We start from the raw sequence: 27569 nt of genomic DNA, 5'->3' as shown, positions 1-27569 counted from the left end.
TTAATTGACTCTTGATGTACATATAGGTGCAAAAAGTCTTAGATGCGCAGTTGATTTTTGCGTAAAAAGCATCACCATAGTGTTGGCATGCAATTAAAAAGCAATATTCAGCTTTCGGTTCACTCCCTTCCGCAAATCCCGTTCACAATTGACAACTTTACACAAATATCGAAGTTAGGGAAATCATCAATCACACATTCACACCCATGCCAATGCCCTAATTAATTAATTAATGTCACAAAATGAAAATTAAAAAAAAAAAGAAATAGAAATTAAATCTTCTCATACAATACAAGACCCGAATGGTACTGTTTGCCTTAGGTATAGCCTTGTTTGTATTTTCGGAAAAGATCCTCGGTTTTGGCATTCCTAAAAGCACAACAGCCTATCAAATATACAGATATGAGAGCGATGAGAGTGACGAGCAAGATTATGTCAGTTCTTCTCCATTCCTTCTTGAGATTGGCAAGCAATCCAGCTTTGCAAGAATCGCAGTTGAAGCAAAGCTGTGTCTGGTCATTGCTCCACTGCAGGCAATCCATGTCGGCTGCATTGTTTATGGGGCTTATCCAATACGTTGGGTTCACAAAGGTGTACCCACATTCTGTGGGTGGCTTACAGCATCCTGACTGTAAAGATAAAAAGGAACCCACAAGGAATAAAACATAAAGATGAAATGAACACTTAATTGGGAAAAAGAAGATTTAACACATTGTTGAAGAATCTCTAAAGTGGTTTGTCTTCCTGATAATTGATAACCCTAGTTGAAGATGGAGGTTAATCTAATTAAAAATGATTTGAAGCTAAGAATTAATATCCCTAATATATTTGGTATATTTATCTTACACTTCAAATAAATTTCATTTTTATTAAAGATAGAATTAGTACGATATTGTTAAGACTATAAAATACAGAAAATAGTGTATTCATGAATAAAACTATTTGTATTATCTCAATTAATTATTTTTAAAAGTGAAAACTTACGTAACTAAGTTACACATGTGTAAGTTCGATTCCTAACATTAGAAAAATAGTTTACATTATTTGAGATAGTACAAATATCATAACATAGAAGTTATATACTATCTCCAAATATAAATTTTAAGTTTCATATTTAAATGTTTTGGATATCGTGTATCACAGTGAAAAATGACTTATATTTGAGGAGTACAAAGTGTAATTGACTATATATATATTCATCTACAGAAAAATTAACAAAAAAGATTAAAATATGTATTCGGCTACAGAATTAAATCCTGTAAGAAATCTTCTATTTATTAAATTTTGTTTCAATCACATATATCTTAAAAAAGTTTCGTTATATATACATTTATGAAGCTGAACTATTGGAAGAAATTTATCAAAAATTTAAAAATACGATTTGAACTAACCTGCAAGGGGGTGATGTGTGCATTAAAGAAATCCTGAGCCATGCGATAACTCTGGTTCAACTCAGCACACATACTCGTAGAGCTAAGACAAGTTCTTATGCGTTCCCACTTGAAAGGGCTTCGAACTCTCCGACGAAGCCAACCTGAGTAGTCATCAAGATGGTATTCCAAGTAAGACCGGCTCGGCTCAAGGTGGCCGGAGCCTCTAATGGTGACCATGTAGATGAAGACCACCAAGCAAGCAAGCAAAACTATGAGAACCAGCATCGCGATGAGGTACGAGATGAGGAGCCATGGGATTCTCCAGAACGCTCCCACAAAGCCAGCAATGGCCACAACCAAGAACGAGATGCCCAAAATGATGACAGGCCATTGCAAGATCTTCACACACGAGTTGTCAGGCTCTGTTGCAAGCCAGATTCCAGCGCCAATGATAGGTATTGAGAGGAGCATGGCAACAAAGTTGATGGCTCCAATCACATTGTTGCTGAGTGCCATTTTGGTGAGATCGAGAGAATTACAAGTTTGTGTATGGATTTTCTGGGTTTATAGATATGAGGAGTACTAGAAATATATATGATGGATTTTGTGATCATCAAATTAACCCAACACTTTTTTGTGCCTTACCTTGGATCCATGTAAGATAGTAAAGCAAGTGATAATGGTTTTTAAAGCGCGTTTTCAACTTTATAGGTCCATTAATCAATTTGAGTACTATCACTTTTTGAAAAGGAATACCTTGTACAGGGTGAAGGGGAGAAAAGAAGAGACAAAAGATGCATGTTAGTTGCAAGCAACTAATGTCTCTATGTCATTGGAAAGATTTAGATGAAAGCAATTGTCTGTACACTAATACTTTTATGTGCATCTATCCACATGGATCGGGTTCTCTTTCCTCTTGAAATTTTGCATCGTACAAGACCAACTCCAAAAAGTCACGATTCAAGCCCCTAGGGCTAGCTCAGGTGGTGATGGTGAGGTGTGACAAAATGAAAATAATTTTAAAAATAATTATGGTCATTAGGTAGGCATGCACATATACAAGGGCAGAGCTAGGATTCCAAACTATTGGAGGGGGTGCAAAATGTGAAGATCAAACAGAAGGGGGCCACTCCTAACATGATTATAAATTTTAAAGTAAATAATTATAAAGTCCAATTTTGGGCTTTCACTACTTTTAAGACCCAGGTCTTTTTTTCATTTTCGAAGGAAGCCCAATTTATATCAACCCGGTCCTCACTTCCGTCTCCATCGTTATCTGTCTGTCACTCCGTCTCTCTCTCTCTATCTCCTTCCTTCTTCGTCTCTCACTTGATCTCTGTCTCCCTCCTTCTCTATCTCCCTCCTTCTCTATCTGTCTCTCTCTGTTCGTCTCCCTCTCCATCTCTCTCCATTTCTCTCTCCTCGTTCTCGCGACGATCGATTCTGTCTCTCTCTGAGAGGAAAAGAAAATGAGCATCATCGACATCCTCTCCCGAGTCGAAACGGTATGCAGGAAATACGACAAGTACGACATCGAGAAGCAGGGCCAGCTCAACCACTACGCCGACGATGCCTTCGCTCGCCTCTACGCCCAGTTCGAGGACCAGATCCAAGCCGCTCACCAGGTTCCTCTTTCTTTCCATTTTTTGTTTGGTTGCTCAGAAAATGCGTGTTTAATTTTGTTCAAATGTTCAGAAAGCGGATATGGCATTGTTGAATAGTAATAGGGCTGTTGCGGTTGCCATGAATGACAGGTTCATCGGGTCAAGGCTCGATTGATGGAGGAAATTCCTAAGCTGCGAAAATTGGCTTAGAGGAAGGTGAATTCAAATCACTTTGGGTCCTGTTTTTGCTCCGAGAATTATTTGCTTGATTTTTCAAGTTTAATTATTTGTTCGTCGGATCACATTTTATGATGGATATGATTGTGTGTGGATAAAGTGTGTTATAATACCTCCAAATTAATGTCCTATTCTTATTTTCTTGGTTTTGGAAAAAAAGGTGTGGATTGAGCCAGACTAATTTATGAATCATGGATTTTTTCAGTTAGTCAACTAATTTACAAGGCTTTGCAGTAATTCACTAAGCTGTTGTACTATCTTTTGATTTTTATGTTTTCCTTTTATGCTTTTGATTGCAGAATTTTTAATTTTGGTTTATTTAGATTTGATTACATGTTTGAGTGGTGAATAGGTATTTGGTTCAGGTCCTTGAGAAGCTTCTTGGCCGCAAATACTTTAAATGGTTATGATGATTTCATGAATGCAGACAATGAAATCTTTTGATTGATTATATGGACTGCTGCGATTCTGTTGCAGCTTCACTTCATCTGCTATTCTGCTTCTATGAGTTATGTTTTGTTATTTCATCGATCTTGATCTAAATGTAAAACTTAAAGGATATTATAACTTTTGTGATCAATGGTTTGCTAAAGTAGAGATTTATTTCTTTGTTGAGTAGATGAACCTCCCTTGTTTTCTGTTAATATCCTTGAACTTCTTTATGCTATAATATTGCTAGTTGTTTTCTTTACAAGATAATTTATGGCTTTTACCTTTTTATGTAGAACTTCTATTTCAGTTTTTATGTACAATAATTGTTCTCTCTCACTTGGTGTGAAAGTTGATATATCTATATTGATTGCTAAACTGCTTGCCAACAGGAACACAATATATTATTAATTTGTTACAATATTTAAGCATAAAATGTATGCTTGGGGTTGAGAAGAGTTGGGTGCATTATCTTCTTTTAAATTAAAACATATGAGTGGGGCTATGATTGTTATGATTGTTACTGACAAATAGTAACAATATATAAGTGAGGCTAATATTGTAAGTGAGGGCTATGCAAGCAGTAAAAATATGTAAGTGAGGCTATGGTTGTTACTGTTTGTTAGTAACAATATGTAAGTGGAGGCTATAGTTGTTACTACTTGTCAGTAACAATATATGAGTGGGCTATGATTGTTATTGACAAGCAGTAAGAATATGTAAGTGGGGCTATGGTTGTTACTACTTGTCAGTAACAATATATAAGTTGTTTATATGGCACCACTGGTACCTTAAAAATGTTTGTTGATGCTTAGTTGCTGCGTTAAAAAATGGTGTTTGTAGACATACTTTTGAGTGGATGAATTGCAAGTAACATTGGACAATACCTAATTATTACTTTCAGGCAGTAGCAATAGGTGATTGTTAACAATACCTGATTGCCACTGGCAAGTAGTAGCAATCCCTAATTGCCACTGCCAGACAATAGCAATAGGTGATTCTTATTGCCAGACAGTAGCAATAGGTGATTATTATTATCAAACAATAACAATAACTGATTAGCAGTAGCAATAAGTGATTATTATAGTCAGGTAGTGGCAATATGTGATTGTTACTGTCAGGCAGTAGCAATAGGTGATTGTTACTATTTGATAGTAACAATTATATTTACTATTAAAACACAAAAGATTATGGATGCCTCATTCTTGATTTTTTGTGTTTTATGTTGATTATTATTTAACATGTTTATGGAATGAAAATTACTTAAATTATGTTTTTTTTGTACTAATTGACACTGAAATAAAGAAGAAGAAGAAAGAAAAAAAAAAAAAAAAACTACTGTAGCGAAGGTTTTTAAAATGTGGGCCGCTACAGTATTTTATTGTAGCGTATGGGCCGGATGAACAGTACATTTTAAAAAATGGACTTAAAAAAAAAAACCTTAAATTTTATTTAGGGTTAAATACAAAAATAGTCTACGAACTTTACACTGATTCTCAATTTAGTCCACTAACTATAAAAAGTATAAATTTGATTCCTGAATTTTCTAAGTTGTACCAAAGCAGTACAAACGTTAACTTTCATTCGAAAATTAACAGAATTGGTCACATGAAAATGTGATGAACGAACTGAAATGCCTCTGAAAATGTGGTCACTTGTTGTGTACATACCATTTTCTATTAAATTTTTTGATGGAAGTTAACATTTATACTGCTTTGGTATAATTTGAAAAATTTGGGGACCAAATTGACACTTTTAATAGTTAGTGGATCAAATTGAGATTCATTGTAAAATTCATGAATCATTTTTGTATTTAACCATTTTATTTAATATTGCATACTATTAACTATACATATTATAGGTTGAAAAAGGATGGGGGCTATGGCAACTGCAGGCGAGGTTGTGGCTATGTCCTCCACATATAATAAACATTGATTTAAGGAAGTAATTAAATTCAGGGAAAATTAGGCTATAGTCCTTATCACATTAAATTTTTAGACCGAAACCTTATTTGCAATTTTTCTAATCACTTTCATCAACATTGTAAAATCTTGAACACATTTAAGTAAGATATAAATTTTTAAAAATTACGTACACCAGCTAAAAAAAGTGTAACTCTATTAAAGGCTTAAGTATAGTAACAGTCTACAAACTTTACCTCGAGTCTCACTTGAGTTTGTGAATTTTACTTTTAGATTATATGGTCCACCAATTTTTTCACGTTACGCACTTTAGTCTTGTTTGTCAATTTTATTTGAATTTTTGTCCAATTATGTGCATGTGACTCGCTTTTGGAGGGCATAAGCGTCACTAATCAGCCTATAACATAATAATTGTCACGTGCACATATTTGACAAAAATTTAAATAAAATTCATAGACAGGATTGAAGTGAGTAACGTAAAAAAATTGGTGAACCATGGAATATAAAAGTACAATTTGCGAACTGTTTCCATAATTAACCCCTTTATTAAATAAAATACAACTCAAAAGTTGCAGTTTTAGTTAAAATAATATTCAAATTCCTTTAGGGTTAATGACTAAAGCCCTAAATACTAAGTCATAAGCTCTAAACTCCAAAGGCCTAAACTATAAAACAATATTGTACCATTTAATAAAGTGTAACTCTATAAAATTATAAACTGTAATTCTATATGAGAGTTAAATACATAGTCGGAAACAAAAAATAAAGTATGATCTAGTGAATTAAGGTGAAAACAACCAAAAAAATTAGTCTTTAGTACGTAGCTTAGAAAATTTCCATTAGACCCATTTTGGCTTTGCAACCCATAAGATATCTGTATTAATTGTTCTATTATTCCCTTACGAGGCAATCACTTTCCCCTGTCTTCGTCTCTTTCTCAAATGCCAAATGCTAAAAGAAACAATCATGAGATAATCTTACTTTGTATTCCCGGCCCCCAACAAACCTTAGTCAAAATCTCATTATCACGAACCTATTTTCGCTCAAAAAGGTTCTGCTTAGCAAAATAGCTAGAAGGAGAAAAGGGTTTGTTTTCTCTTTCTCTAAGTTGAAGTTATTGAAAATCTTATGTGGGAGCTAGATGGCTGTCCATATGCAGTGGTCTTTGGTTTTGGTGTTGATGTTGAACCCGATCTTGATCTAATGAGGCTTTTGGGGTTGTAAACTATTTATTTGTTCGGCGATTTTCGGCCTTTGAAAGGCCGACCTAAACACCTAGGCCCTTCTTTTGGGGAATGCGAGGGCGTGCCACAAAGCCGACCAGAATTGGCCATCCTGGAATTGTGTATTTTGCGCAGTTCTAACTTCCAGTCAAGCAATTGGACGACCAAGCAAGGAACCGCCTCTCGGCCTATATTCTTTTCCAGCATTGGGCAAGGTTTTTAATCTGAGTTGGAATCTGAATCACATGCCCGCCTGATAAGGATAGTGTGTTCGATTTCGTGTGTGTGAAAATGAAAGTGACCAAGGAGAAAGAACAAACTTCCCATAACAAAAAATGTAACGAAATTGAATGCTATTATCAGTAATTAAATCGACTTTAATATGAATGGAAATTATTAATAACAATTATATTGAAATAACATGAAATTAAAGATATGAACATCAAATTAAAGATTAAATGACAAAAACAATAAAATCGATATCAAAGTCTTGGATTGAGGATTCAGCAGAGCTCCAAACTTGAAATAAATTGCGGAATTGAAATAAACTTAAAAACTAGACCAAGAATGAAATGAAGAACGGGAATTTTAGTAACGAGTGCGTTGTAGAGATGTTGTGTGTCTTCTGCTCTAGTACCTTTGGGTATTTATAGGACTCTAGTGTGATCCCAATTTGGTTGGCCATTAGTTGGCTCCCAAATTGTTGCCTTGATTTGCCTTGATTGCCTTCAATTTGGTGACTTGATTCCTGAAAATTGGATGGATTGATTTGATTCAGCCCCTATCTTGGTCTAGATTCATTCTTGTTTGAATTTCAATACTTGGCGCCACCTTGAGTTGGATTCCACCCTCTTGGTTGTCAAAACATCTAATTTTGTGGCCATCTTGAAGCAAGTCTTGTGAGTTTTGACTATGTACACGAAACTGTATGAAAAGAAGACGAAATGAGAAGACAATGGCAACATGATAAAATATGACCTATACCGGCGTTACAATAGGGCATCATGACACAAAGAATGACTGACAAAATATTGGATGATCTTAGAAAAATAGTGACTAACAAGTTATTAGTTTCAATTTGAGAAAAATTTTCATTTTCAGAAAAATTTTCATTTTCAATGCAGAATGTCCTAAGATTGCATATGACATAAAACCTATGGACCAAATTCATAAAATTTAAAGACTACTTGTAATTTCGGTCAACACATATGTAGGACTAGGCATCGGGCGGGTTGGGGCTCGCACAGCCATCGGTCGAAGCGGGCTAGCGTCTATCGGGTTGGCGGTCGGAGCGGGTCGGAGACGGGTTAAAGGCTTCTCTCTCTCGTCGAAAAAAATGGCAGGCTTGGCAGCCGCTGCCATTCTCTCTCTTGCCAACTTGTCTAGGTCTCTATGTCTCTCGCTTGGATCTCTCTCTCTCTCTCTCTATCTCTCTCTCTCTCACTTGGCGGGTCGGCTCAGGTGCCAACGGTCAGTGGATGACGGAACCCGAACTCGAGCCAGCATCTATTGGGTTGGGTCGGCTTCGGATGATTTGGTCGGCCGGTCGGTCGGACCGTCGGCTCTACACACATGGACAAAAAATGTAGTTTATTATTATGTAATATAAAATTTGAATAAAGAAGAAGGGCTGCTATTTGCACACCCTTTTTTTTCTTTTTGCACACCATTTTTCTCTTTTTTTCTCCTACACACCCCACACACTTACTTCAAATTCAAAATCTCTCAACACACACCCAACCCATTACTAAAATACCCTCATTTCATTACACACCCTTCTTTCTTTCCCTCTCTTTTTTCTCACGTTCACACCCCCTTCCCCCTGTTTTTTTTTTTTCTTCTTCTTCTCCAACCCTCCCCCAGCCAGCCAGCCCCTCCACCCAACCCACCTAGCCCCTCAACCCCCTCACCCGACCACCCCTCCCTCCCTCCCCCTCCGGCCTCCCCCCTTCACCCAACCCACCTAGCCCCTCAGCCCCTGCACCGACCCCCCCGCAGCACCACCTCCTCTCTCTCTTCCCCAGCCCACCCCAACCCAGCCCCGACCACCCCTCACAGCCCACCCCAGCCCCGACCCACCCACTCAGCCCCTCACCGGACCACCTCCTTCCCTCCCGCACCCCAGCCCTGTAGCAGCACCACCTCCTCTCTCTCTCTCTCCTCCCGCGCGCAGCTGCGCATCCGTTCGACACTGGCCCGCCGAAAATGTCACACTCGTTCGGCAGGCATCCGCCGAACGATGTGAGTGTTGTTCGGTAGGTACCCACCGAACATCAAGGACCCGTTCGGCAAGTGCTCGTCGAACCAGCTACTCGGAGAGAGAGAGAGAGAGAGAGAGAGAGAGAGAGAGAGAGAGAGAGAGAGAGAGAGAGAGAGAGAGAGGGCACGCCGGTGGTTGGAAGCCGCTACGCGCGGTGGCTGGAGGGCTGGGGTGGTCGGGGCTGGGTTGGGGTGAGAAGGGGCGGGGCTGGGGTGGTCGGGGCTGGGGTGGTCGGGAGAGATGGTAGAGAGAGGGAGAATGGTGGTGGGCGTGGTTGTGCAAGCTTGAGAAAGATGGAGGGGTGTGTACGGGGGGGGGGGGGGGGATGGGAATGGGGTGTGTGGGTGAGGGGAGGGTTAAAGTGGTCTTTTTCTTGAGGCTTTTTTTTTTTTTTTCAAAAGGGGTGTGCAAAAAGAAAAAAGAGGGTGTGCAAATAGCAGCCCTCTAAAGAAGTGATTGGAAATGTAATTAGTTTAGAAATGACTATTTTATCCAAGCAATATAAAAGGCACTGTCCACCCGGATCCCCCCTTATCCACTTTCTCCTCTCGTCACAGAACATTCAAAACAATGGCAGCATTTGAAGCTGCACTGTCTCTCTCCTCACTATACTCCTCTTCTTCCTGTTCCTCTAAACTCCTCTCATCCCTTAAACCACGCTCCCTAAAGCTTCGTGTTTCCAATTTTATCACTCCTATTTCCCACAATTTCCTTTTTTCAACACCCGCACTCATCCTTAACAACCCCACAAGAAAATTCTGTTTTGAGCTCATGTGCTCTGCGGTAGAGGAGATTACAGAAGAAGAAAATGCAGTGGAAGAAAAAGCAGAGCAAACCCATCAGCAGAACCCGAAGAGGAAGCTCTACGTGGTGAATTTGCCTTGGTCGCTCACTGTGGTGGATATCAAGAACCTCTTTGGCCAATGTGGGGAGGTTAAAGACGTTGAGGTTCTTTCTTTTGCTTTTCTCTTTAAATTGATCATCTGTTCTTTTGGGTCTTTTTGTGAATTTGAAATGGAGTTTTGTTTATATGTGTTGAATTTTTAGATTATAAAGCAACAAGATGGGAGGAACAGAGGCTTTGCCTTTGTGACAATGGCTTCTGGGGAAGAAGCTCAGGCTGTCATTGATAAATTTCACTTGCAAGTAAGTTATTTTTTGTATTTTATGATTGATGATGTACTCTCAAATGGGTTTTGATTAATTTGACTCCTATGCGTTTCTGAATGGTTTATATGCTCAATTTTGTGTTGTAACAAATGCTGGTTCTTAAAGGGCAAGAGTTATAATAACGTGGGTGGATAAATTAGGAAAGATGTGTTACATTGGAAGGGAAATTAGGAAAGATATGTTACATTGGAAGGGATTGAACATGACCTATCCTAATCATAACCCATTTCCCCACCCTCCCTCTCCACTTGAGCTAAGCCCAAAGACTTAAATTATGAAAGATATGTTAGAGTATAAAATATGACATAGGATAGGATAGAACGGAGGACTGAAATTCGTGTAGCTCACCCCAAATAGTTGGGAAAAGGATCTATTCTTGTTGTTTTCTCTGCTCAATTGCTTAATTTATTTAGTTGTTCATCTTTGGGGGCGTTGTTGGTACGTGAGTAACAATTTTAGTTTCTAAAGAAATTTTAATTGACGCATCAAAAGCATTGTACTCCGATATTTGGCACGTATACATGATTACTTACTGGCAATTCAGTTTGATTTGGGACTGTCTTCTATAAAACCATAAGTGACTTTGTTTTGTGAAGGACATTTTCTAGGGTACTTCTAATAGAATCAAATTTTTCCTCCTTGTCTTTGTTGCAAGTTATGGCCCTAATGGGGTTACAAAGTTTCCTCTGGTTTTAGGTTCAATGGTGAATGAAATTTAGGAGATTGAAGTGACATGCAATAGAGACACCTTTGACTTGAAGTGGCCAAACCAATGGAATTCATTGTTTCTTAGGAAATTTTTTGTACTTTTGTTCCCTTATCATTTTCTTTTTTGACTCATTTGAAATGGTGTATATCCTAAATGAGTCTGCTAATAATCAGTTTATATTGAAGAATCTTTTGCAGATATCTGGTTCTGTAGAGAAGGACGTGATGATTAACATTGAAACAAGTTAACTACCAATTATCGTATCTGAATTTACATGCATCTGGAAACATATTTTCACATCATTTGATTATTTGATTCAGGAGGTCTCGGGTAGAACAATCAAGGTAGAGTTTGCAAAGCAATTTAAGAAACCATCACCGCGTCCTCCCAACCCCCATGCTGGAGAGACACGCTATAAGCTTTACGTGTCTAATTTGGGATGGAAAATACGATCAAGCCATCTCAGAGAATTTGTCTCTGAAAATTTTAAAGTTCCAGTTTCAGCGAGGGTTGTCTTTGATGGCCCTACAGGGAAATCTGGTGGATATGGATTTCTTTCTTTTGCTACAAAGGAGGAAGCAGAGGCTGCAATGTCTTCTTTGAATGGGAAGGTAAGCAAACTTTATCAACTTTGTCAGTCGTTCTCATTCTTTTGTTGTATTACCCTGCTCAACATTGGATGATACTTATTGAAATTATCGGCTTCAATGGATTGTTGTTATCTTGGTTACTAAAGTGATATAAATTAGTTTTCTATCTTTATACCTTTCAAAAGATAAACTCTAGCCTAGATTTTTTATTTGCACATGCGTCTATAGTACTCTGGGTGTATGCATTTATACTAGAGAAAATTTTATTACTTACGTATGTGGTAATTTTACTCTTGGTTCGAAGAGAGGGAGAGGGAGAGGGAGAGGGAGAGGGAGAGAGAGCAGAACCACACCACACACCTAATCTCCCCTCCCCAACCAAACTATTGAAACAATACACTTGTGAAGTTCAGTATTCTAACTGTTTTAAGTTAGATTATTCACATATGATCAGTGCTCTGTTACACTAGAAAATCATTTTAGATTAAGAAAAAAATACCTAATGGTGTATACTATATTTGGATGTGAGGATTTAAGAGAAGTGATAAGGTTTGATTACCATTATTCCCAAAAGCTTAATTATAGGATGTGGGCTGACATTATATTATTCTAACACTCTTCCTCACATGTGCAATTGCAAGGATTCATATGTTGGATCTCCTGCCATTAGGATGCAAGCCAACTTTGTTTTATATTCTAACAACAAGGGATTTGGATTATGACCATAATTCTACATTAGCTGGAAGAACCATAATTCAAGATTCAATGTATCACAGAGAGAGAGAGAGAGAAGAAATACTTGCACATGTATATTAAGTTCAGTATTGTAGTTGGTTTTAGTTAGATTATTCACATGTAATTACTTGCATTTTGTTACTAGCAAATCATGTTTGATTAAGAAGAAATACCTTAATGGTGCATTTGAATGCAAGAATTTAAGTGAAGGGATATAGATGTTGACATCAGTCTACAATGGTGGGAGAGCTATACATTGTATTTGAAATGACTGGATGCAATGTAACATTTTAAATTTAAAATAACTTAGCAATGAATCATTTGATTCTAAATATCAAGTATGTTAAAGAAAAAAGTTTCTCTTTCTTCAATTACCTTCCAAACAAATTTTAATACTTATTTGTTGTTAACATTCCATTTAACGATAGAATATTAAATATTTTCCTTACATTTGAAATCTCTATTCCAAATGACAGCATAACACTTTGTCTTTGGCAGGAATTGATGGGCCGTCCACTTACTCTAAAATATAGTGAGAAAAATGTAGGTGAATCTGAAAGCCAAAAGGAAGAAGAAGAGGGTTTGATCCCTTCCAATGTAACCAAAAACGAAGAGGAGGAAAAATTTGAGGGTCAACCTGAAGAGCCGTAAGTCCACACACATTCTTTGGCCATCCTGATCCATTTTATTTGCAGATTATAAGTGGAATCATGGGAGAAGCAAAATTTTGACCTCAACCACCCATGTAGAGATGGAAGGTGTTCTCCTATTGTCTGTACATTTTGCATTAGTGTATCCTTTGGTTATTTTTGTTTTAAGTTCTTAAAACAATGGCTGTTTTCTCTGTCTTGCTAAAAAGGTTGACATACATGTTAATTACTGAATTGTTTCAGATATAGAGATAACAGTTATGTATTCTTTATAATTATTCAAGTGATCTTTTACGGCATTACAAGTAAATATCAGGCCTTTGAAGAATCTTTGTTCTGGCATAATTTTTTATGCTTCACCACTCTAATAATTAAGCACTTTTTTCTTGTTAACTTTTTAGATCAAGCTACTAATGCAGCTAACTTAGTTGTTAGTAATAAAAGCTTATGCTCCTGAGCCATATACGAGAGGGATGTTAAGAAATTCAGGTTCAACTACCGATTCTCCTATCCCAAATAACACACCAATGAACAAAAGTAAATACACTAAAGCCTCAGAAAAGTTAGATTTATATAGTTCACCCTAGATTGGGATATGTCTATGGGTGGTGATGTTGAATCCACTAACAAACGAATATGATTACAATATGAAAAGGAAATTGCCTCTTCCAAACTCTCATATAACCCCTCTCCTCTCACCCTATAGAATTCCCCAATACACCCAATCTCTCAAACTTGCAAATTCTCAAAAACCTTAATATATATATATATATGTATATATACATATATATATATATATAGAGAGAGAGAGAGAGAGAGAGAGAGAGAGAGAGAGAGAGAGAGAGAGAGAGTGAAGGATTTTTTAGCAAATAAATTTGTAGGATTACAAACTGCAATTCAGACCATCACCTTTCCGTGATCATCTCCCATTTCATGAGATGCCTGCTTGCCATATATTTTGATTAGAATACATTAAAAAATGAGGAATAGTGAGATTGTCAATTGAATCAATATTGTATCCAAGTGTATTGTGCTTTCTAAACTGCATATGTGCTGTAGCTTTATCTTGTGCTTGAGGAGGTTTATTTATTTTTTCATAGGAACTTGAGGAAGGTTTGATGATGAAAGATTGTAGGTTACATGTGTTATAGGCAAGGTTTATGAAGGTATATGAACACTGAATTGGCTACCATACAAGTTTAGTGTGGCTATGTAAGCATGATGAGCATAGCTTAGTTTAAGCTAGTTGATGCTTCCTTTTCAAGTCAAAGTTGGTCATATATTGATGGGATTGATTTTCAAGTAGTTGTTGACATTGCTCTTTTGCAATTGATATTGGTTCTTTTGTAGTGTCTACTAGGAAAAGAAGAAATTTAGGTCTCTGCAATAAAAATTGTTCATATTTAACAAGAAGTGAATACAGTAAGCTAACTGATTGATTTGGGGAACTCTTGTAAGGCAAGAACTTTTAAGGACTTGAACAGTTGGAATTACTGTGGAGATAAAATTAATTGAAACAATGTCTGTTACCTGTCTTTGCCTCATTTCTCTTTTAATTTATCTTTCTTGGTGTTTTCCCCCTTAGCGTTGTCATTGTTGCATAATAAAGTATTGCTTCAAATAAGAAATGATGAATAAATAATTTATGATAATTTCAATCAGCAAAATTGATCACATGTTCTGATAAAATCCATGATCACTCATAACCTGGAAATAGAGGAACTTGTAGAGTACAGCAGGTTTTGCTGCTTTTCCATACAATAAAAGACCCCAGTGACTGTTCTAATAACAGCTAGGGACTGTCAATAACTGTCATTGATGCAACTGGTTATATTTCTTTCTCTGAGTAAATTAGGTGTTTTTTTCTTCTTTCGTCCATGAAATTAAGTGGTGTTAGGAGGAAAAACTTCTTGGCTTTACTGTGTTTCCTATTTTGTCCTTGGGGAAAGGTGAATGGAACAGATGGCTAAACTTTGAGGTACTTTACCATGTTTCCTATTTAGAGCCAACAAGAGGTTTAACATCTCTTGTTGTGTTGAAGATCAGTATCATTTTACAATTACTTTTTCTTTCTTTTGTTCTGGAAGGGATAGTCATATTCTTTCTATAAGGGAGTAATATGTCATACCAAAAGCATGTCAAATTTTTTATTCTTTGATACTTTCTATGTTTTTGTACCATACTATTTTTCTAGCAACACTCTTTCTCTCAGATGATTGAAATCAAAATGCTCCTCTGATCCTCTCCCTCACCCCACACAACCCCCTCTCACAAAGTAGTGGTGGGAGAGTTTGACACTGATCTAGTCAATTAAATCATCTATAGTGGTTAATAGATCTGTGTTGGGTTGGAAACTGGAGCACGCGACAGAGAGAGCAGAGGTGGACTGACACACTATTGCTCCTTTTAGTCCCGAAAATTTTCCGAGATTGGAAACACTTTTGAGGATATTCTCAATGCTAGGCAATTGTGGGAAGAGTACACTTGGTTGTCTAAATTAAAAATTAAGTAAATAAGTTATATATAGACTAAGAAGGATCTAGAATTTGGCGTGGCTTTGGAGAGGAGATCACTGATGAAGTCTAAAGAACAGAAACTGTGGTCCAAAGTTTAAAGGAAGTTTTAGTAGAGAGAATTCTATAGTTTCTTAGTTCTTAATGGTCCTGAAAGAAGAGAGCTTCTGCATTGTCTGAAGCTACCTTAATTTAATGAAAACTCTTTTAGTTTCTGACTCCACCTTCATTGAGACAATATTGATTTTAAAGGAACAAAAGGTGGTCCAAAGTTTGGAAGAAGTTTGGTAAAGAGAAGTCTTAGTTCTTAAGACTAGTGACAGAAGACAGCTTCTCAATTATATATCTGAAGCTACCTTTGATTCAATGACATTTCCTTTCTAATTTTTGACTTCACCCTTTACTTGACTAATCTTCGGACACTGGAGAATGGACTAAGATAAGTGTAAGTTCATGATTCATTCTCTTTAAGGGACTGAGATTCCTTATCAAAGAGGGTCTCTTTGATAATGTTTGTTTACAACAAGTCTTCATGAAAGTACTAGTCCATCAGTAAATTTGTTGGGAAGAGATTCTGGTCCCTACATCTTTAAAGAGAATATATTCTCATCTCAAAAGGAATCTGAAGGCCCATTTTCTGAGACCCACATTTGCACTTTTGTGCATTGGGAGAGAAAATGGGAGCATTACATATTTCTAGTAGGGGTAGTTATGTTATATTGTTCCCACATATATTCCCTCTTTTTCTTTATTTAGCATAGAAAGGCTGAGTCATGTTACCTAAGTTGCTTAGTGGGAAAAGCAACATCATTGCTACACATGAACTTCTGGTCTAGATTGGAGACTGTGTGATCAATTTTTGTCACAAATTTTAGCTTTTTAATGCAGAGTGATAGAGAAAATTAGGTCCATTTAGTTTACGATTCAAAATTTTTATTCCTTATCTGTAAATAACTTATATGAAAAAAAAAAAAAAAAAATCTGAGAAGATACCAAACAGACCCTTAATTTTTCAGATCCCTTGCAAAAGTGAATTTGTAAGTTTGGTACACCTATATTGGCGGCTCTTCTTTTGTTTTGTTAATTTATCCTTCACCAATTTTATGTACAAGAGTAGAGAACCATGCAATATGCTTACTTGCAACTGCAATAGTCATGAACAACAACAAAAGCATTGATTACTTTAATGAATTCCCAAGTTCCCAACCAACACCAGCACGTTAGTCAACAACATTATCTCCCGAAAAGATAGAAAAGAAAAAGAAAAACAGGTAAAGAAAGAAAAAGAAAGAAAAGAACACACAGCAAGCACCTCATCCTCTGGCTTTTGCTTTGCTTTTCATCTAAGCTGCTTTGGCCTCCCCACCCATCTCGTCTTCAATGAAATTTACATTGCAGGGGCTCTCTTCTTGTACTTGCTACTCCTGCCTTCACAAGCCTGGAGAATCCACAAAATCAGTGTCTTAGGAAAAAAATTCCCAAGCCATCCAATCTAAACAACAGTCTTCAGGTAATCAAAGTCTTGTTTCTCATCTACTGTCACACTTATGACATAGTTATCTCACAAATTTTGGACATAGTTCTCATTAATTTCCATCTGGCTGCCTCTGAGTTGCTTATTAGATTTTTTCACTTTCTAGTTCAGTCTTTGTAAATGTCCAGGGAAATTGTATTGAATGATTTCCCCTACTGTCTAAAAACACATTTTTCTCTTTGCCAATTTGATTAGAGGGAGGAAAGAAAATTATGATATTGAGAATGTCAGTAAGGTAAGTCCTGTCACCTGTGGATGCTTATAGATTACTGATGGAGTCTGTAGGCAGCCCAAAAATTTGGATACCATATATGAACACCAAAGACTGTTCTCAAGGCTTTTGCAGTTTGTACTGTCCACAATGGTGTTACATCATAATGCCACCCCCACCTCCCTTTGAGTTTCCAGAAGACAATTCCTCATCTCCAAATTTCTCTCCCCTTGTTATTGCAATCATTGGCATTTTGGTGAGTGCCTTTCTTCTTGTGAGCTACTACACCATAATGTCAAAGTATTGTGGTAATGAGAACCGCAGAGAAAGAAGAGAGAGTCATGACCAGAATGAGGAACTGGAAGAAACCCACAATCCTTCGATCCATGAACCGTGGCACGTTGTGACTGTTGGCTTAGACGAGGCTTTGATCAAGTCATTGACAGTTTGCAAGTACAAGAAAGCAGACGGGTTAGTTGAAGGGACAGATTGCTCAGTTTGTCTGAGTGAGTTTGAAGAAGATGAGAGCCTCAGGCTGTTGCCCAAGTGCAACCATGCTTTCCATCTTTCATGCATTGATACATGGCTCAAATCTCACTCAAATTGCCCTTTATGTCGTGCCAACATAGTTTCTGTAATTGCTTCAGCCTCTCCTCCTTCTCAGTTGCCTCAATCTGTGACTGAAAGTCCTCCATTAATGGCTGAAAGCCAAGGAGCAAATGAAAATGCAGCTATGGCAGCACATGATTCAGAAAGGGGTCCTCCTCAAAATGTGGAAATAGTGCACGGAGATGTTATCCCAAAGACCACATTTCGTGCTTTTAGCGATTTGGGAAATTCAGAGGAGAGAGATGGTAGAAGTACCATAATTGAGATTGGAGATGAAGCATATCATCAAACAATTAGAAGGTCAGTTTCCATGGATCATTCATGCCAGAATCGCGTCTTAGTTTCTGATATTCTGCGCTTGAATGATGAAGAAGATGAGGACAATGATACTATTGATGTGGAAGGCTGCTGCTCATCAGAGTTCGATGAGATTGCTGGTTCTTCAAAACAGTCAGCTGGAGGAGGAGTTGGCAAATCTAGCCATAGAAAAGGGTTACTCCAGCTGCATTCTGTTGCAATGAAGAGATCATTTTCAAGTGGAAGATTCTTTCTCACTAGGCCTCCAAGACCACGGCATACAGTAATTCCAGTCTAGAAAAACAAAACTTCTTTTTGGGAATTTCAGTATGGATGAAATTAGTAGAATCATGAAGAGAAAAGATCAAAGATTTTGATCTGAATTAGTTACTATATTTAATGGTTCATGATCTTTTGTGTGAGTTGTATTCCAGTCCAAAACTTCTTGTATACAACATATGTATACAATGCTTCTCTCACAATAAACTGTAAAACCGATTAGAGCATGTGAGAGGTTATTATAAGAGGGACACTGTTCATATCAGTTGTATGCAAGAATTTCACCAATCATTATGTTGTTTTTTTTTAGGAAGTTTTTAATAGTTTCTGTCATCCATTGGACTATGGCTAGTAAATTTCAGATACTGCAAGTCCAATATTTTTTTTGAGTGTAGTTCCATCTTTTACCTCAAATATTCACATGCCAAATGGTTCACCCAGGTCTTAAAATTGTTTTACAAGATTTTATTGTGTAGTAATTGTATTTTGTCATCACTTGCTTAAGTTGCTTTGTATTTCTCTTGTTGGCTTGTAAGATGGTCTTCTCTTAGACCGCCACAACCAGATGCCACCAACACCACGTCCCTCTCACCACAACCTAAACGCAATTTTTGCTAAGTTACCAATTTGCTCATTATGGATTTCTTTTTCATTATTTATGGATGTGAAATTACAATGTTGCCCTTGATTTGGTTTAGGGCTTAGAATTGAGGTTCTCGAGCTAATAGGTTAGGCTTGTTTGGTATCCTATTCAAAAATCAATTTTTTTTTTGAACAACAAAAAAAAAATTTAGTCAAGAAAACATATTTGGTAGACCATTTTCAAAAACAAGTCTCTTTTTAAAAACGATAAAACATTTTTTTTACACTTTCTTCTCCCTTAGCTGCCATCATTTTTAAAATTTAAAAATTGATTTTGAAAACTCACATTTAAAAAAAAAATCTTAATTTTTGAAAAAAAAAAAACATTTGAGTAGGATACCAAACGGGCCCTAAGGGTTTCGCCCAAAGCCCGGGAACTAAACTCTAAATCGTTTTTCTGCATAACAGTTAAACACAAACCTAGTACAAATCTAAGGGGGTGTATTCAATTAGGATTTTAAATGACTTTGGTGAACTTAAAAAGTCTAGTGGTATTCAATCAAAACTTTTAAAAATTTTATAAAAATCTGGTAATATTCAATCAAGACATTTAAAAGTCTAGATAATTACAAATAAGTCAATAAAATATTTCAAAATTACAAAAATGTCAATACCAAATTTCTTATCCCATTTTAGTCAATTATATAATTTCATAAATTAAGTTTTGATCAATAGCCATGTGGGCCACAACCCATTACTGATTTTTCTTTGAGTTCGTTTTACCCTTTTGCCCCAGCTCATTGTTTTTATTTTAATAATTACGTTTTGGTCAATAGCCCTTATTTTTAAAACTTCCATGGTAATGATAGTGACTGTAATTTTTAGTATTTGTTATGTCATCTTTTGTATAATGTATAATTTCATTTACTTCATTTTAGTCAATGTAACTATTTTGAGATTTAAAAAATGTTCATTGATCTATTTGTAATTTTGAAACTTTTTATTGACTTTTTTGTAAATAGCAAAAAAAAAGTCTATGTTATTCAATTAAGACTTTTAGAGAGTCTATAAAAGTGACATGATATTCAAAAAGTCATTGACTTTATTAATGATATACTTTAAAAACTTTCATGGACTTTGAATTATAAATTATGTTATATCAAAGTCAATAATTCTCTAGCGTTTCCCCTGCAGATTTCAAATATTAAAAAACTATTTAGAAATTGGTATTTATTTATTTTTAAAGAGTGACACTAAACCCCTTAATCTTATTTCTTCACCCACGTCTTAAATTATTTTTTCTAATTACTATATCCTCTTATATTAATTTTCTTTTTCTCTTATATTAATTGACTCCTCATCGTGGGTTGGGACCGGCCAACAGTGCTACCACAATGCAATGTAACAACAAAATATTCAAACCAACCACTTTCCAGTCTTTAAGTACTCAACAAAATCACAAGATTATATACTCATAATTTGAGAAATAATGTTACCACCACATCATATAATTTTTTTAACATGTTAATGCAATTACACAAATTCTAACAATTCGTTAAAATACAATATTTGACAATTTAACAACATAAAAATATAAAATTCAGAACAATTATAATAAATTATATATGGAACAAAACAATTTTGATCCCTACGCTTTACCCCGAAAACATATTTAGTCCCAACGTACGTTTTATATTGTTTGCAATATTACAACAATTTATAATACATGCATCTCAGTCTTGAATCTCATCCCCATTCCATTCACACACTCTCGGAGGGGACAAAAAAATAAAAACTATATTGGAAAAATCCTAACATAAACAATAAAAAATTATATCAAAGTTATTAGAAGTTTATAAAATCCATCAAAGTCTATAAAAATAGTCAGGAAACTCTAAACATAATTCTGCCAAAGTCTATGTGGAGTTTATGAAAGTCATTAAAAATCTATCAATTTTACAAATGTCAATGACTTTTAAAAACTCTTCAAAAATTTATTAAAATCTTAATTAAATACACCCACCTAAATATGCATGATAATGTATTTTTATTGATCTATTATAATTTATCTTTTTCGATTTTGGTCAATGATGACTTAAATGGTTTCACAAAAAAAAAAAAATGATGACTTAAATGGAATAGAAAATTATGATTAAATACCTAATTCTAATAATCTTTTAGAAAAGTAGTAAGACCCAATAGTTTTTTAGATGAGCTACTAACTTTCATAAAACCTTTTAGATTAGGTACCAAAACTACTTTTCAGCATGACCTGTTTCTTTTAGGCTTCTTTTATTTTCCTTTTTTGTCCTTGGCCCATATATGGCTTCATTTCAGCTGCTAATCATATTTGAGCGTGGAAATTAACAAACGAATCCCTAAACCCAAATGACGCAAACAAAACAATGCTCTTGACGATTTGCTTCAATTTCTTGGCAATCTGCATCAATTTCGTCTAGTTTCTCAACAATTCTTTCAATTTATGGTAATATGCTTATGTTTATTTGAATTTCTTAGCCAATTATAGTTTTTTTTCCAATTCCTGCAAATTTTCTCGTTATCCAAACAACACTCCAAGACAAATCTGTATTAATCCTCTCTCTCTCTCTCTCTCTCTCTCCATGAGCGCACCGTTTGGAGGTCCAATTGCGTCAAACCTCAGTGCCGCCGGAGGAGCCTAGCCTAACAACAGTGAATGACAAATAGTGTCGGCGGAGCACTTCATGCTCAAGTTCAGTAACCCTAATCTTCGTGCTTCAAGTTTTGTATATTGTTTAATTTTGGAGTTTAGGGTCGGCTCTGTTTTTGCTTTTTCTATTTTTGTATTTGATTTGATTTTTATTTCTCATTATGTATGTGATTGTTTTGTTGTTGTGGTTTCTACATTAGAGTTTTAATTATTTTGAAATTGTGGAGCTCAATCACAGCTTCTATTCATGAAATTGTGGAGCTTAGTCACAGTTTCTTACCTAATATTAATTGGTTCATGTAGTTGGAAACTTTTTTTCATTTTGAGAATGTTTGGTGCAATTTTATTTACGGTGATATTTGTTTCAAGTGAGCTAATGCCTCCTGAGTTGTCACGTGCTATTAAATTTGGAAATGCCACTTACAATCTTTACAGTCACAACATTCTTCATTTAGGCTTGAAGTTCATAACTAGTTTGATATTGGTCACAATTTCAGATTTTGTTTATTGGTTGTTATATATATGAGTTTTGGGGGTGGTTTAGGTGCAGTGTCTATAGTTTTCATGTTGGACTTTAGGGTCTATCTTTTGGGAGTCTAAACTTATCTCTTTCCATATTTGTCACACTTTAGATTTAGTTATGACTGTAGGACAATTACAACTTCAAATGCAGTTGTGACTACCAAACAGTCACAACTGAGTTGGATAGGCACAATTTAGTTGTGACTGTCACGGTTAATTTTTGATTATTTTTAGGTGTGGTGTATTAATCCGTTAGATTTTTTTATTTTGCCTTTTCTTTTTGAATCCTTTATGTATGAATTGGTAGGCAAATGCATGTCCCACATCACAACTAAATTATGACAGTCACAACTTAGATTTAAGATGACATCTTCTATATGGAAGCAAAGATATAAATGAATTTCAAATTATTTCTGCTTGACAGTCACAGGTTTAATTTCCTCCTTAAGAGGGTATATGTTTAATGCAAATTTCCTTTTTATGTTAGCTTTTATGTTAAACATGTACGTGTTTTCTGTTAAAATTATCTTTTTATGAATATCATTTACAACTTCAAATTTTGTTAATTGGTTGCTATATGAATTTTGGGAGTGCTTTAGGTGCATTGTCTTTAGTTTTCATGTTAGAGTTTAGGGTTTTTCATGTTGCTGAAGGTCATTAGGGTTTAGGGTTTAGGGTCATTCATGTTGCTGATGAAAGAAGGGTAGATTTGTACTTTCCACAATGGCATAACAAGTAAATATAAAATTGTTGAAGGCTTTTAAATTTCATTAAGGTTTGACTATTCAACTAGTATCTAATCTAAAATGGTATTTAATTTTGGTACCTAAATCAAAAAGTTATTGAAGTTTAGTAGTTAAAATCAATGAACCTTAAATGGAATTACAAAAAGTGAAGGTTCCCAGGTACAAAAAGGTCCACACAGAGATATCTAGTACATGCTAGCCCACTTTTTAGGCCGAGTGCTTCAACTGCCTTTTTTTTTTTTTGTTGCAGAAACTATTACAGCTTCAGTACAACTTACTAAAACTGTTGAACAGTTTTAACCCTAAAATCATATACACATAATATTAAAGGTTCATTGACTTTAGGTATCAAATTTTAATATTATTTCATTTTAACTACTAAAATAGTTATGTTATTTTACTTTAGATACTAAATTTTAATTTAGGTACCAACTTTAAAAAACATGGTTCTACCGAACTGTGACTATTTAAGAGTCACAATTTTTTATTGATTTGTTGTTTTTTCAATGTTTGTAAGGCTTAAATTGTAGATTTTAGTTTCTAAATTAAAAGACTTCATCTCCCAAGCCTAAATTAAAAGCACTAATTTAATTTTGGCAATAAACAACCCAAAGGGAACCCACTTTCCGATGGTGACTGAAGGAGGAGCAACCCCTTAATTTGGGGATTTGAACCGATCTACACTTTCTGGCGTGAGTGTTAACATCCACCAAAGCTGGATTCCGTTTGGTTTGGAGGTGGGAAGAAAGAGATGCTGCCACTAGGGAACCACTGATTTAACTAAACCCATTTTTTAGTTTAAATTACTAACTAGCCACAATTTAATCAACACTTCAGACAAATTAGTTGAATATGTAATTACTATTCATGTGTGAGTTAATGATGTAATCACTAATAATAAACATTAGTGAACAACCACATTATCAATTGGCACCCTCCTAACTTTAGTTGAAATCATTGGAGGCCTTTGGCCAAAATTGTTGTAGTGGGTTGACGTTATTTTCTATAGAGAGTGCTAAGTTGTCTTCTTCAATCCTTAAATTTACAAATTGTTTGACATATAAGTATTGTTTGAAAGATGTGACCTATCATTTTGAAAAATATATATGAGACATTGGAGAAAATAGGGGTCACCAAAAAGCCTAAGGCCCGAAGCCCACCCGAAGCATGCCCGGCCCATTGGGCCCGAAGCTCGATCTGGCCCGAATAGTCATTGGGCTGGGCTTGGGCCATCCGCTTGAAGCCCACGGGCCGCTCGAAGCCCAATTCGCTTAGGCCCATTTACACACAATATATCTTTAATAAAAAAATATAAGATTTTGGTTATGTTGTGAATCGAACATGAGATCTCATGAAACAAACTACAACTTTCAACCAACTGAGTTGACTTGTTTTTTTTTTTTTTTCTAATTGGTGAATCATAACATATTTAATAAGTTTTTTATTTGTATACTCTAATAAATTATTAATATGTTTATTAAGTTATTATAATCATATAATGTTATTAAATAGTAATAGTGTAAATTGTGTAATACTATAAATAATAAACTTTTAAACTTATATACAACATTACAACATTGCCAAAATCCTTTTTTTTTTTTTTTTTGAAGATATATATGTGTCTAAACAGGCTTTTGGCCTATTATGGGCCGCCCGTTCGGGCCTAGCCCGGCCCGGCCCTCCAAGCCTGCAAGCCAAAGCCCGATGGGCGGGCCTTGGGCTTGTGTATTAAACCCAAGCCCAGCCTAGCCCAACCAGGCCCAAAAACCCTATTGGGCTCCTATAATTCAAACCTGAGCCCGGTCCGAACCAGAAAAATTTGAGCCGGCCTGGCCCATTGTTGACCCCTAGGAGAAAATATAAATAATTAGTGTTACTTTTTCTTCTTTAAATATCAACTAGTTAAGTTAGCTATCTTAACATATAAGTTGATTGGTCATGTTAGACCCAAGTTCTAATCTTGGTATGTATGCCAAGCATCAAGGAAATTGCATGTCTCCCACCATGATAACATAATTACTAGTCTATTTTGAAATGAGTACGTGTTTTTAATTTGAACGCAACATTTGAAGTTCATAAAAAATATATGTGAAATAATTATATATGTATAAAAAATAAACCAATTTTACTGGAATAATATATCGGATCAAGTGAAAACTAATTATGTATAAAAAATGAGAGAAATTATTCTGTATAACCGCTATATTGACACGTGGTATAACCAGTCTATTTGTTATAATATGAGTGAATGTTATTAATACTATATCTTACTAATATAAACACATCGTCCAGTAATACCCTTACACGTTGAATTGGTTATACCACATGGCGGTATATCGGTTATACCCTATAATTTTTTTAAAAATGGAGAATAAATTAAAATTAAGCATATACCTATATATATACACACACACACGCTGTAAACTAATTATAATAAAAAAACTAAGTTTAAGATTTTTCTGATTGTCTAACAAAACTTTGCATTCCTTGTAGGGATTAATAGGTATGCCCCAATTAATCAGGCCAGTTCTATCGAGTTCTACTCATGAAATTGATGCCATTCTCAAGGTCAGTTAACACTTGATCATGGAATTCCTTTGTTAGCACTGAACAATGTTCTTGATCTTGTGCTTAATTAGTATATATATTTGTATGCTCAATTTAGTGTCTATTTTAGACTTGATCGATGGTATAAATAATGCTGTATTTAGGTCAATTCTTGATTCTTTCACCAGGCATTGTTATCTTTCAATTGGGAAGAAGCAACATTTGATCATTTCAATTGATAACCTCAAGTTATATGGTTTCTTAATTTTCTTATATGTGCAGTGCCTCCTACGTATTATGCTCATCTGCCAGCCTACCAAGGTTGCTAACACACAACCAATGGATTATATTGTAGGAGCTAGGAAGGAGAGAAAATGACAACTAGGATAAAAGGGAAGAAGAAAATGGAAGATGGACATTTTTACATGTCATCGTTGGCTACCCCATGCAGAAGATTTTTGTTGTTGAGATGCTCCAATATGAATTTTGAGCCCAACTAAAATTGCAATCCATATAAACGGAAAATCGGAAATGGCTCTTGATTTTCCTCATGCATGCTGCATGCACGCACTTGTTTTGCGAAAAACAATTCATACGTACGGTCACAAATTAAATTGTGACATGTGAATGCTGAGGTCAACAGGTTCTCTATCAATTTCCATAGACCAAAAGTTTATAGCTCTCCAACGTAATTTGGCCTCTGCAATGGTTGATCTCATATAACCAGGGGCATACATTCTCTATATGTACATATAACCATGTGCTATATATATATGCATCCAAATATTTTTATTGTCTTAAAATGATAAACATTTTTGTAATATATTCATATATATGTTTGCTTAATTAGCTAGCTAGTATGAAAATTGTAGTCTTGTAGATTTTAGAAAGCTATGGACCAAACTAAACAAGAAATCAATTTGGGTTCAAGCCTGCGCCAACTATCTTCACAACAGTAGGCCTATCAACAATCGAATTGACCTGTATGTATCCAATTGAAATCAATTAGGATCTGTTTGGATAACGGTATTTCATGGGGTATATTTGGATTTGGGGTATATCAATTAGGATATGTTTGGGTTTAATTTAAAGAAGTGATTAATTTGGATTTGGCCCAAATTCAGGATGGATTTTGAAATGATCAAATCCATGGATTTCAAATTACATGCGCAACTAGATATTTGAAATCTCACCATCCTACTTTCTCTCTCCCTCATCTCCGGCCACCAAGACCGCCTCCAATGACCACCACCGGCCACTTCCGGAGACTAGCTGATCTCTTTCTTGCTCTATGTTTTATTTTTAAAAAAATAAATACAAAGTGTGGTTGCTAGGTTTGGAACCGCCAATCTTCTTCACACAAATAAACATTTAACTAACTATGCTAAACATGTGTCTGTGTTTAATTATCTATTTTAAATATTTATCCTATATTGCTAAATATATATAAAAAAATATTATATTTCATATATTTTGTTCATAATCATATGTTTAAATTCCTAAATTGTCAAAAAAAAGTTTCTTAAACTGAAATCCTCACATTTAAATTTTTTATCTAAACAACAAAATTTCTTTTTTTTTTTTGGCCAAACTAAACAGCAGAATTTCAAATAAAAGGATTTCAAATGCATATATTTGAAATCTAAATTCAAGAATTCAAATGGGCCCTTCCATTCAAAAAAAATAAAAGATAAGCATTGCTCTTCCATTCAAAAAAAAATAAAAAATAAGCATTGCTATTTTCCTTAATCCCATATTCTAGCCCTTATATTTTTCTTCTACTTTCAAAGACCATGGTCAATAGTGTGTTTTATTCCTACATTCTAGTCATTTCTTTTTCTTTTCCTTACAAAGATCATGGTCAATAATGTGTTTTATTTAGTAATTAGCATTGTGGTTGGATGCCTCTCTCTCTCTCTTTCTCTCACTCTCTCTCTCTCTCTCTCTCCCTCTCTTCCCAACTATTCAAGCTAGCGCTGCTCAGTAGTGGTCGATTTGGATGGGGCGACTAAACATTCGAAAATACTATAGGTAGTAGGTACCAACTGTTTTCTCAAGGTTTGGCTAACGACTGAATAATGACTGATATGCTAGATGATATGATAATCTCCTACTTATTATAAATAAATGAGACCATG

The 27569-nt window shown here is 35.4% G+C and overlaps 2 protein-coding genes and 1 pseudogene across 3 annotated transcripts; 2 read left to right on the top strand and 1 right to left on the bottom strand.

Annotated features, from left to right (window-relative positions):
* Window positions 1-240: 240 nt before the first annotated feature.
* On the bottom strand, window positions 241-2032 carry TRN2 (Tetraspanin family protein). Its single transcript, XM_086228011.1, has 2 exons — window positions 1392-2032; window positions 241-629 (listed from the first exon to the last, which is right to left on the bottom strand). Exons 1-2 carry the CDS (start codon window positions 1887-1889, stop codon window positions 318-320), a joined length of 810 nt encoding a protein of 269 aa, XP_086084137.1. The 5' UTR covers window positions 1890-2032; the 3' UTR covers window positions 241-317.
* Window positions 2033-9590: 7558 nt separating this feature from the next.
* Window positions 9591-13232, top strand: LOC147273468 (28 kDa ribonucleoprotein, chloroplastic-like). The gene is made up of 4 exons (XM_086257058.1): window positions 9591-9996; window positions 10096-10194; window positions 11248-11538; window positions 12751-13232. Exons 1-4 carry the CDS (start codon window positions 9619-9621, stop codon window positions 12901-12903), a joined length of 921 nt encoding a protein of 306 aa, XP_086113184.1. The 5' UTR covers window positions 9591-9618; the 3' UTR covers window positions 12904-13232.
* Window positions 13233-16474: 3242 nt separating this feature from the next.
* Window positions 16475-18743, top strand: LOC147273467 (RING-H2 finger protein ATL52 pseudogene; annotated as a pseudogene). The gene is made up of 2 exons (XR_015124244.1): window positions 16475-16686; window positions 16814-18743. The product of XR_015124244.1 is annotated as an RING-H2 finger protein ATL52 pseudogene (transcript).
* The last annotated feature ends 8826 nt before the right edge of the window (window positions 18744-27569 follow it).

The sequence above is a fragment of the Dryas octopetala genome, chromosome 9, assembly GCF_963921425.1.
Source record: "Dryas octopetala chromosome 9, drDryOcto1.1, whole genome shotgun sequence".
NCBI lineage: Eukaryota > Viridiplantae > Streptophyta > Magnoliopsida > Rosales > Rosaceae > Dryas > Dryas octopetala.
The sequence above is the reverse complement of the archived record's forward strand: the minus strand, read 5'-3'. Positions and strand labels throughout refer to the sequence as shown.

Excerpts from the sequence above, each read along its gene's own strand:
- TRN2 (XM_086228011.1), bottom strand. The coding sequence starts at position 1,889 with ATGGCACTCAGCAACAATGTGATTGGAGCCATCAACTTTGTTGCCATG. Across the intron at positions 630-1,391 it reads CACACATCACCCCCTTGCAG|TCAGGATGCTGTAAGCCACC; the intron begins GTTAGTTCAAAT and ends TTATCTTTACAG.
- LOC147273468 (XM_086257058.1), top strand. The coding sequence starts at position 9,619 with ATGGCAGCATTTGAAGCTGCACTGTCTCTCTCCTCACTATACTCCTCT. Across the intron at positions 9,997-10,095 it reads GGGAGGTTAAAGACGTTGAG|ATTATAAAGCAACAAGATGG; the intron begins GTTCTTTCTTTT and ends TTGAATTTTTAG. Across the intron at positions 11,539-12,750 it reads TGTCTTCTTTGAATGGGAAG|GAATTGATGGGCCGTCCACT; the intron begins GTAAGCAAACTT and ends TGTCTTTGGCAG.